Below are 12,929 nucleotides of genomic sequence, written 5' to 3' on the forward strand. Positions count from 1 at the left end.
ATTATGTAAATGTTGCTAATTAAGATCACATGATAGATAGATAGATAGATAGATAGATAGATAGATAGATAGATAGATAGATAGATAGATAGATAGATAGATAGATAGATAGATAGATAGATAGATAGATAGATAGATAGATAGATAGATAGATAGATAGATAGATAATATATATAGATAAATTGTATTGAACGGCACTACACATTTATGGCCATTACACCCACATATGGCATAAAGTAAAATGGTAAATCAGTTCCCATTATATATTTCATAATATAGCTGAGAATCATCTTTATACAAAGTTTGGTTAAAATATGTTACCCCATTTGTTTCTTAGGCTCTAAACAATGTAATGACATGAAAAAAAATACTACAAAAAAAAAAAATCTGGTTCTAAGATATGTTATATGTCTCCAGTGGACGCTAAGACTGTTTAAAATATTAAAATACATCAGTTTTGTGTGTGTGTGTGTGTGTGTGTGTGTGTGTGTGTGTGTGTGTGTGTGTGTGTGTGTGTGTGTGTGTGTGTGTGTGTGTGTGTGTGTGTGTGTGTGTGTGTGTGTGTGTGTGTGATATCATAACTGATATCATAATAACTGTGGTATTTTGACATAACATTTATTTATAGTACATTTTTCGCATGCTATATTTTGCGAGTGTATTTTTATCTCCAGATCTCAGCTGTCAGATGTAAAGCACAGGCAGCTGAAGCTCTTCATCAGAAACTCATCTTCAGACTCCTGCTAATGCTGGGAAAGAGTCTCGTTTGCATTGACGGTACACTGTGAAACGATTCGACCTAATTCCCGAAGAAAGGCTCTAATTAGTCTCTTCATACGCGGAAAAGTTGGGATTGTTCCTCAAGGAAACACAATGATCCAGAGCTCCTCTCTGACCCACATATAAATCACGGATTCTGCGAGCTTTGTGTAGTCAAGAAGTTTCTTTTACTGTTCAACACAACTAACAACTGCAGTGTTGCTTCTCACAGTGTTTGCACAATACTCTCCTCAACAGATTTAACTGTGTCTCCCTCTAGTGGTCAAACCATTCTTCAACTGCACTTATGTGTAAACCAACATTACAGTTTCTCAATTACAAGAAATGTTAGCGTTTTTGAAGATTATGCTTTTGTTTATTGTACTAAATATGCTTTTTTTTTTTTTTGCATAATCTATTTAGGGATAGGCCTATATGCACAGATATCGAATGGAGATTTAATTACATGTTATTTGTGTATATTTTCACATGCATTTCATTGTATAAATTGCTATTGTTCAAAATAATAATAATAATAATAAAAAAATAAAAAAACAAGCATGGTTCAATACTGAAGCCACATTTTCAAAACTCTTCACACATTCAGTGAAACAGAAGTCTATGCGGACCAAACTGTGAATAATATTTCATATCTTTCACTCAAAAATGCATGCAATGACCATATTTCCCAAAAATGCATGAACACTTTTGTCATTCATACCACACCATCTGCAAAACACTATATTTGCAGCAGATTTTTCTAATGCTATGCTTTCAAAACTGATAAAAGCACATTCAAATGATGGCGAGCATGCAGGAATTATATTGAAATTAAATATTAAAAACATATTTACAAGGAAATTAAATAATACAGACAAAATGGGCTTTATGCACAGCTGCACTACTTCCTGAACTTTAGCCAGCTCCTTTGTTTACTGTCTGCCATTATTGGACAAACTGATTAATCCAGGTGTGTTTGATTATTGTTGTTGGTCAGGCACACCTGGATTAATCAGTTTGTCCAATAATGGCAGACAGGAAATAAAGGAGCTGGCTAAAGTTCAGGAAGTAGTGCAGCTGTGCATAAAGCCCATTGAAATTTCAGTCCTATTTTTAGACTCTATTACAGTAGTAATTTTTTCAGTCATCTTTTGAAAATCAGGATGGCTTCAGAATGATTTTGATTGGAAACATGGATCAAGGAAGACACATTGAGAAAAAAGATTGAGAACTATAACCTTACAGTACTGTACATCCATACTGTACACTCCATACTGTACACTCCATACTGTACATCCATACTGTACACTCCATACTGTACACTCCATACTGTACACTCCATACTGTACACACCATACTGTACACTCCATACTGTACACTCCATACTGTACATCCATACTGTACACTCCACACTGTACACTCCATACTGTACATCCATACTGTACACTCCATACTGTACACTCCATACTGTACATCCATACTGTACACTCCATACTGTACACTCCATACTGTACATCCATACTGTACATCCATACTGTGCATACATACTGTACACTCCATACTGTACACTCCATACTGTACATCCATACTGTACACTCCGTACTGTACACTCCATACTGTACATCCATACTGTGCACTCCACACTGTACACTCCATACTGTACATACATACTGTACATACATACTGTACATACATAATGTACACTCCATACTGTATATCATACTGTACATCCATACTGCACATCCATACTGTACATCCATACTGTACATCCATACTGTACACTCCATACTGTACATCCATACGGTACATCATACTGTACATCCATACTGTACATCCACACTGTACATCCACACTGTACACTCCATACTGTACATCCATACTTTACACACCATACTGTACACACCATACTGTACATCCATACTGTACACTCCATACTGTACATCCATACTGTACATCCATACTGTACACTCCACACTGTACACTCCATACTGTACACTCCATACTGTACATCCATACGGTACATGCATACTGTACATCCATACTGTGCACTCCACACTGTACACTCCATACTGTACATCCATACTGTACATACATACTGTACATACATAATGTACACTCCATACTGTACATCGTACTGTACATCCATACTGCACATCCATACTGTACATCCATTCTGTACACCCATACTGTACATCCATACGGCACATCATACTGTACATTCATACTGTACATCCACACTGTACATCCATATTGTACACTCCATACTGTACACACCATACTATACACACCATACTGTACATCCATACTGTACACTCCATACTGTACATCCATACTGTACATCCATACTGTACATCCATACTGTACATCCATACTGTACACTCCACACTGTACACTCCATACTGTACACTCCATACTGTACATCCATACGGTACATGCATACTGTACATCCATACTGTACATCCATACTGTGCACTCCACACTGTACACTCCATACTGTACATCCATACTGTACATACATACTGTACATCCATACTGTACATACATAATGTACACTCCATACTGTACTTCATACTGTACATCCATACTGCACATCCATTCTGTACACCCATACTGTACATCCATACTGTACATCCATACTGTACATCCATACTGTACATTCATACTGTACATCCATATTGTACACTCCATACTGTACATCCATACTGTACACACCATAATATACACACCATACTGTACATCCATACTGTACACTCCATACTGTACTTCATACTGTACATCCATACTGCACATCCATTCTGTACACCCATACTGTACATCCATACTGTACATCCATACTGTACATCCATACTGTACATTCATACTGTACATCCATATTGTACACTCCATACTGTACATCCATACTGTACACACCATAATATACACACCATACTGTACATCCATACTGTACACTCCATACTGTACATCCATACTGTACACCCCATACTGTACATCCATACTGTACACTCCATACTGTACATCCATACTGTACATACATACTGTACATACATAATGTACACTCCGTACTGTACATCATACTGTACATCCATACTGCACATCCATACTGTACATCCATTCTGTACACCCATACTGTACATCCATACTGTACATACATACGGTACATCATACTGTACATCCACACTGTACATCCATATTGTACACTCCATACTGTACATCCATACTGTACACTCCATACTGTACATCCATACTGTACACTCCATACTGTACACTCCATACTGTACATCCATACTGTACACTCCATACTGTACACTCCATACTGTACACTCCATACTGTACATCCATACTGTACACTCCATACTGTACACTCCATACTGTACATCCATACTGTGCATCCATACTGTACACTCCATACTGTGCACTCCATACTGTACACTCTATACTGTACATCCATACTGTACATCCATACTGTACACTCCATACTGTACATCCATACTGTACACTCTATACTGTACATCCATACTGTACATCCATACTGTACACTCCATACTGTACATCCATACTGTACACTCCATACTGTACACTCCATACTGTACATCCATACTGTGCATCCATACTGTACACTCCACACTGTGCACTCCATACTGTACACTCCATACTGTACACTCCACACTGTACACTCCATACTGTACACTCCATACTGTACACTCCATACTGTACACTCCATACTGTACATCCATACTGTACACTCCATACTGTACAGCCATACTGTACATCCATACTGTACACTCCATACTGTACACTCCATACTGTACATCCACACTGTACATCCATACTGTACACTCCATACTGTACACTCTATACTGTACATACATACTGTACATACATACTGTACACTCCATACTGTACACTCTATACTGTACACTCCATACTGTACATCCATACTGTACATACACACTGTACATACACACTGTACATCCATACTGTACATCCATACTGTACACTCCATACTGTGCATCCATACTGTACACTCCATACTGTACATTCCAGACATTTTCCAAACTGCTTGTCCTGTGTGTCGTGGGGAGGCTGGAGTCTTTCCCAGAGTCTCAGGTCATATATGACACACACACACACACACACACACACACACACACACACACACACACACACACACACACACACACACACACACACACACACACACACACACACACACTAAATATGATCAGATTCCACTAAGAAATGTGATTTAGACTGACAGTCTGAACAAGGCTTCAGTTTAAAATCATGCAATATTTGGGCAAAATGATCATCGGAGAAGTTACATTTAGCCCTCTTTGATGATATATTCAAGATACTGTATCTGATTATCACAATAAGACTGACTTCACAGCGTAATTTTCCAGACAGACAGATTGCTTTTTAAAAAGCTGATTCTATTATGATATGAACAGAGTTTAGAATATGAATAATCATCACAAAGCAGTAAAGGACATGGGTTTGGTCAGCGGAAACTGACCATGACGTCTGCAGCACTCGACGGCCATCTTCCGTACACTTCCTGGTAGCTATCTTTATTTGTCACTCGCCGAATTTTCCCATATTTATTTTTCTCTGTTTTCTCATTCTTATACTGTGTAAAGTGTTGCTGAAATCTACGGGACATCGCACGATTACTAATGCATGTACTGTATGAAAAGCTATATTCACAACATGCCCAAACCTATTATTTACTTTATAATCACCAGTGTATTTACATGAAGTGCAAATGTGTGTGCGTGTGTGTGTGTGTGTGTGTGTGTGTGTGTGTGTGTGTGTGTGTGTGTGTGTGTGTGTGTGTGTGTGTGTGTGTGTGTGTGTGTGTGTGCGTGTGTGTGTGTGTGCGTGTGTGTGTGTGTGTGTGTGCATTTGGGGGAGTTATATGAATATTTGCATGTTTGGTTTGGGTGTTTTCTAGCATTATACCATCTGCTCTCATAATCCTGCATGTCTGTCTGGGGTCTCAGACCTGTCGTATGTCTGTCTTTGTAACTTTGCTGTGTGTGTGTGCGTGTATGTGTGTGTGTGTGTGTGTGTTTGCCCGATAAAAATGAAATGTAAATGCATATGTTTGTGCTGAGGAGGAGCTGTATGTCAGCGTACGATAAGCCGTTCCTGGTGTCCATCTGCTCATATATAACCTTACTGTCTTGAAGTGGCATGTGTGTGTGTGTGGGTGTGTGTGTGTGTGTGTGTGTGTGTGTAGATGTCTTTACCCTGGAGGGTTAACCAGGCGTCTGCCTGCTGACCTCTGTGACCCCGGGCCTTTGCTCAGACCTCAGGAGAACAGCAGGTACACACACACACACACACACGCACACACACACACACACACACACACACGCAGGAGCAGAACAGCAGGAGAATAAGAGCTGGGGGGGGGGGGGGTCGTGATGGAAAGCTGTTGCATTGTGAAAGACCTGCTAATGCACTAAATAGACCAGTGACAAAGACACACACTCTTAGAGACACAAGCCCAGCTGTCAATCACACACACACACACGCTGGCACGAGTCACATCAGCAGGGCGACTTCTGCCATTCGAACTAATGCATTTCTGTCTTTGTTGACACGCTGCTTCATTTGCCCGTTACAAATTATCATCACAAAGGCCTGCTGGGTCACACACGTGAAGCGTTCCCAGACCACACACACTTATCCTCCGTCTGTGTGTGTGCATCTCTCGCTTCATCAAAGCCTTCTCTTCACTGACCAGCGGATGGGTTTCAGTGTTCAGCTCTCCTCACGTTCACACAGGTGTGCTGAGAACCTCATCATAACACACACACACACTATCCCGACTGTCTTCATGTTCAGATCTGTTGCTTTAGGACAGCGGTGTGACGATGCTCTCATGTCACGATTCAATACATATCACGAAACTGAACTCACGACACCATATTATTGTGATACTCCAATACAAAAAATACCTTGGAGTAATAACAAAAAATTTACTGTTTATTAAAAATGCTAAATTTGGTGTTACATTGTGTGTGTAAATGAATAGTCTTGGACTTGGTGCTGGAAACCCAAAGCACAGGACAATAGAGACACCAGAATAACAATATTCATGATTCTGAAGCTGATATACAGAATTATTTTAGACGAATATGCTTGATCTCTGTCACTGACTAGATATATCAGGACCCAGTGCATTATATTCAACATTATATATAGTAGTTTAATGTAGTACTGACACTAAAGCTCTGAAAACTTAAATTTGTTCCTCGCACAGAAATTTTCATTTTATTGTGAACTACACACAATACATATTGTCGCTATCCACGATTGTTGCATTTTTGTATTGCCATATATTGTGACACGATATATTCTTACACCCAAGTCGAGTCACCTTCATTTCTATAGTGCGTTTACCAATATATATTGTTTCAAAGCAGCTTTACAGTGCTACTAAATGCCCCTGATTGTATATTCTGCATCTATTGGGGCTGGACGTTGTGGTATATGGACATGGCCGAGGCGACGTCTGTACATCTTTCCCCGATTACTCTGCTCCCAGTTCTGGAGAAGGTCCACCGGGATGGAATAATTATACTACCGTACTGGTTAAAAACCAGCCAGTGCCGAGCCAGTACGCATCTATTGCAGAGATGTGCAGCCCGTCTCTCTCTCTCTCTCTCTCTCTCTCTCTCTCTCTCTCTCTCTCTCTCTCTCTCTGCAGGACGGCGGGTGCTAGTGTGTTGTTGTTGGTGAGCATCTGTCCCGCACGCGTGAGAGCAGGTGGAGACTCACTCGCCAGAGACATGTGTTCGTGTGTGTGTGAGGAGGCAACAGGAGGAGGGAGAGAGAGAGAGAGAGAGAGAGAGAGAGAGAGAGAGAGAGAGAGAGAGAGAGAGAGAGAGAGAGAGAGAGAGAGAGAGAGAGAGAGAGAGAGAGAGAGAGAGAGAGTCAGTCTGAGCCACACTGAGATGATGAGGAAAACAGTTTTTAGATTAGGGCTGTAAACGATTAATCGCATCCAAAATAAAAGTTTGTGTTTACATAATATACGTGTGTGTATTGTGTATAATTATTTTGTATATATAAATACACACACGTGCATGCATATATTTAAGAAAAAATGTGTTATTTATATATAAAATATTTATATTTATACATAGTATAAATTATATATAAATCTATATACAGTATATACATGCAAATATTTCTGAAATATATACAAGCATGTGTGTTTATTTATATATACAAAATAATTATACACAGTACACGCACATTTATTATGTATTAATATGTAAACACAAACTTTTATTTTGGATGTGATTAATCGTTTACAGCCCTATTTTAGACACTATAGATTTTTAGGGATGAGTCAATGTCTTTATCAGCTTCTCAGGGACCCACATTACATTCTCAGAAGTCAGAAACCCTATATAACAATATATTGTGTGTGTGTGTGTATGTGTGTGTGTGTGTGTGTGTGTGTGTGTGTGTGTGTGTGTATGTGTGTGTGTGTGAGTGTGTGTATATATATATATATATATTTAAAAATAGTTTTACACAGATGCAACCAAAATAATATGTGTTTTCTTTTGAAAAAATAAATAATATATATATATATATAAATGTACACCGCAGGAACCTTACATAACAATATATATTCTGTTTGTGTGTGAGTGTGTGTGTGTGTATATATATATATGATACATATGACCTCTGATAAACTGCATATTCGGGGACAAAAGTCCCCAGTTAAAAACAACACTTAGTCCTTTTAATATAATACAGCCAACACTTATGTGAACATGCCAAAGAAGCACATATTTTTTTTAACATGGTATTTTATACGTTTATTTAAAAATGTAATAGTAAAATCAAAGTCCGGAACAGTACGCTGAATGACAATTTTACACTTTGGAGCATTATTTAACTCATATTTTGTCATTTTATTTTCACAAAAGTTATTTAAAACATGAAAGTAGACACTTTACTTGCATTTAATATTTTTTTTTGTACGTAAAATCACTTTTGTAGATTTAATTTGACGCGGACACCAAAATGGTGACGTCCTGTCTTTGATGTATAGCATTCCATCAAAACCTCAAAAAATATTCTACTAATTTATTTTCTAAAATATACATCAGCGTTGATATTTTCAACCCAAACTATTTATAAAAGTTTTTTGTTATTTTAATTAAAGCAAAAGTAAATAAAATATACATATTGGACAGAAAAACTTACATTTAAAAATAGGCTAATAGACAAAAAAAAATTAATTTTACAAATGTTATAAAAAAGTAAGTTTATGTTAAAGTACTAAAATGACTAAATCTGAAATAAAGCTAAAGTTAAATAGAAATATTTAAAAAAATTAAAACAAAATAAAATTCAAAAGATAAAAATTAAAGCTAATTTAAAATATTAATAAATACTGTATAAGTATATAAATTATTTTTAAAAAGTATATAAATAATACTAAAATAACACATGCGGCGGTTAAGTGAGCTCATATTGATTGACAGCCTGTTTGGAATATTTATTATTTTATGACCTCAGTTTAATAGCCTATAATAAAAAAGTGTACTTTAATATATTTAATATATGCAATGGTCCTGAAATTCACACGATGGCACATAATAATAATACCAAAGTGATGCAATGGCTTTAATAATGTATTATGGTATATGACACTGAAATCATTCAGTAGGCGACCAGAAAATACATCAAAGTAACATCTAGCATCCCTGTACCATGGTATCACCACTGACCAGATCCATTGTCTCTGTGTGTAGACTGTAGCTCCTCCTCCAGTAATAAACATGCCAGAGATGCTATCAGTGTGTTCAGACCCCCATCACACACTCACACACACACACAAACACATCGAGTCCGTGGAACTATAGTGAAGGAGACTGGACTACAAAACCACTCAACACACACACCTCGGCTAGAGTCTGTCCGCGCGCGAGAAGAGCTCAGGATGGTCGGGATTCCGGGCGCGTTTCAGTGTAAGTACAATACTGTGTGTGTGACTGTGTGTGTGTGTTTCTTTGTAGCATTTTGTGCAGTTGTCTTACAGGCGTATTGCGCCATGTCAACAGAAAAATAGCAACATAGCAGCGAGAATAACACATATATAGTGGTGTACGGCAAATTTTCCATCTGTGGTATACAATTATTACCGTCGCTATTGTTTTGACTGTAATGTATCGTTCTCTCAAACCGTGTATTATTCTTTTCAAGTGAGGCAGTCTGCGCATGCGTCATACGAACAGCGCCCCCCGGGTCACGAGCGTTCGAAACTCCCGCGTTCTTCTGCGTTTGGAACGTCAGAACGCGTTCTGTGTGAATATTAAATGTACAATATGATTGTAATGTACAATATGATTGACAATACATATACAAATGTAACATAATAGATTCAAATGGAACGTCAGTTCATGAAGCTTTCGGGATTTACTATTGTAGGCTATTTTAGTGACAAGTAGGCTACAACTACCGTAAATACTTTTTGTTTACTTACTATATCATTAAATTGTGCTCTATTTATCCATTTTCCAATATTTTGTACAATGTTTATGATGATGTGAGAGAGTAATAGCACAGTATGCTAGGCCACCATTGTTTGCCATATTCATATATTTACAGTAAATGGTAAAATAATATTATGCTTTTAATTTTTTTTATAGGCTATCACTAAAAGTAATAAATTATGTTTAATTATTAATAAATAATGTACAAGTTATAAGGTACTTAAAATACCACAGCATTGCCATACATTTCTTTGATAAGCTTATGAAAAACCATGGTAGCCTACTTTCCTGTAAGCACCATGGTATTACTATATATACACTCTAAAAAATGCTGGGTTGTTTCAACCCAATTTTGGGTCAAATATGGACAAACCCGAAACGTTGGGTTAAAAATGTAATTTAAAAATGTAACCCAACTGCTGGGTTTGTCCATATTTGAAACAACCCAGCATTTATTAGAGTGTAGTATTCTTGGAGTACCGTATACCATAGTATATGAAGTACCTTGATATCATCACCCTAGTTTTTTGTAAGGGTGGTGTTACCATGTGTGTGTGTGTGTGTGTGTGTGTGTGTGTGTGTGTGTGTGTGTTGGCTATTCTTCTCCCATGAGTGTTTGCTTGGACACTAAAATGATGGGTATAGGGCTGTAAACGATTAATCGCATCCAAATAAAAGTTTGTGTTTACATAATATACGTGTGTGTATTGTGTATCATTATTTTGTATATAAATACACACACATGCATGTATACATTTGAGAAATATTTGCATTTATATACTGCATATATATTTTTATATATAATTTATATTATATAATAGAACTATTTTATATATAAATAACAAATTTTTCTTAAATATATACATGCATGTGTGTATTTATATATACAAAAAAATTATACACAATACACACATGTATATTATGTAAACACAAACTTTTATTTTGGATGCGATTAATCGTTAACAGCCCTATGGTATTGTTTAAAGTGCTGTAATGAAGCAAAAATAAAGTACTGTGGTGTATTTTCATTCTAATCCACTGGTGTGTGTTGTGTATGGTAAGGGCAAGCTGTCTGTAGAGCACGGTACGCCAGCTCTAATCTGTTCTGAGGGTCGGAGACGGACCCTCTCTTGTGTCTCACTGGAGGATTTGGCGTTAATCCCTTCAGCAAAGTTTCACACCATCTGGACTTTAGTGCAGCTCAGTGGACTGATCTACAGGAGCACTGTGTGTGTGTGTGTGTGTGTGTGTGTGTGTGTGTGTTTGTGTTTACAATGAAATGTCATGGTGCCACAGCAGCGCCGTCGGGGTCACTCGTGCTGGAGAATAACGCAGGCCATTGTTTTATCCCTGGCGTTTGTTTCTTTGGCCTGAATAACTAATGCATCTAATAGCTGATGATGCTGAGGATCATGTGATGACCGTTCTGACCACTTGGGGGCGTGATGGCTGTAGTTGAAGATCGGTTGGATGTTGGTGATTGACCAGTCATGAGATGAGAGTGAATATCACATTGCCTGTGTCCAGTTTGTTTACAAATAACATGTGCCGAAAGTAAATACCATGTCACATACATTTCAGTACCATGCTATATCTCGAAGTACCATAGTATTACCATTGTATTATTACTGTGGTCAGTGTTATTTTAGTACTTGTGTGTATTAATGTTGAATTATTAATTGATTCAGATGGTAAAACCATGGTACCTTGAAGTATACCATGGTACTGGAACATATATATAAAGCTATTCCAATGTATATCCCAAAATACCATGGTAAATGTCCAGAAAACTTGCTAATACTATGGTACATTGCCAACAAACCAAACCATGGTACTTTTTGTAAGTGTTCTTTAAAAAACACATGGTTTAAAAAACATGGAAAAATACAATGGACCATTTCCAAAACATCAAATGTACAGTTTTGTCCAGAATCCTGGCACCGTGAATGCCCGTGTGTGTCCGTCCCTCTTTAATGAGCCGCTCGTGAGTTATTGTTGAATAATCCATTTGGAAACATAAAGCTGTAGAACTTTGGTGTAATTTTCCCCTTCAGCTTTGGCTGGAGCTCTTAAAAGACGGGAAGTTTGTGTGTGTGTGTGTGTGTGTGTGTGAGAGAGAGAGAGAGAGAGAGAGAGAGAGAGTGTGTGTGTCTGTGTGTGTGTGTGTGTGAGAGTCTCTCTGTGTGTGTGTGTGTGTGTGTCTGTGTCTGTGTCTGTGTGTGAGTGAGTGAGTGAGTGCGACTGTGTGAGAGTCTGTGTGTGGTGCGAGTGTGTGTGAGTGAGAGTGTGTGTGTGTGTGTGTGTGTCTGTGTCTGTGTGTGTGTGTGAGTGAGTGAGTGCGACTGTGTGAGAGTCTGTGTGTGGTGCGAGTGTGTGTGAGTGAGAGTGTGTGTGTGTGTGTGTGTGTGGTGCGAGTGTGTGTGAGTGAGAGTGTGCGTGAGTGAGAGTGTGTCTGTGTGTGTGTGTGTGTGCATGTGTGTGTGTGTCTGTCTGTGTGAGTGCGAGAGTGTGTGTGAGTGCGAGTGAGTGAGAGTGTGAGTGAGAGTGTGTGTGTGTGTCTGTGTGTGCGCTGCGAGTGTGTGCGTGAGTGAGTGCGACTGTGTGTAAGAGTCTGTGTGTGGTGCGACGTGAGAGTGTGTGTGT

General features: G+C 38.2%; 1 protein-coding gene across 2 annotated transcripts in view; it reads left to right on the forward strand.

Moving 5' to 3' along the window:
- The first annotated feature begins 9,596 nt into the window (after positions 1-9,596).
- Positions 9,597-12,929, forward strand: part of cbfa2t2 (CBFA2/RUNX1 partner transcriptional co-repressor 2) — a 47,008-nt gene continuing 43,675 nt past the window's right edge. For both annotated transcript variants that reach the window (XM_079628504.1, XM_079628505.1), the window contains exon 1: positions 9,597-9,761. In XM_079628504.1, coding sequence (XP_079484630.1) covers positions 9,734-9,761 — 28 coding nt within the window. In that variant the 5' untranslated portion in view covers positions 9,597-9,733. The remainder of the gene's footprint in view (positions 9,762-12,929) is intronic.

This window comes from Phoxinus phoxinus (genome assembly GCF_949152265.1).
Source record: "Phoxinus phoxinus genome assembly, chromosome: 11".
Classification (NCBI taxonomy): Eukaryota; Metazoa; Chordata; class Actinopteri; order Cypriniformes; family Leuciscidae; genus Phoxinus; species Phoxinus phoxinus.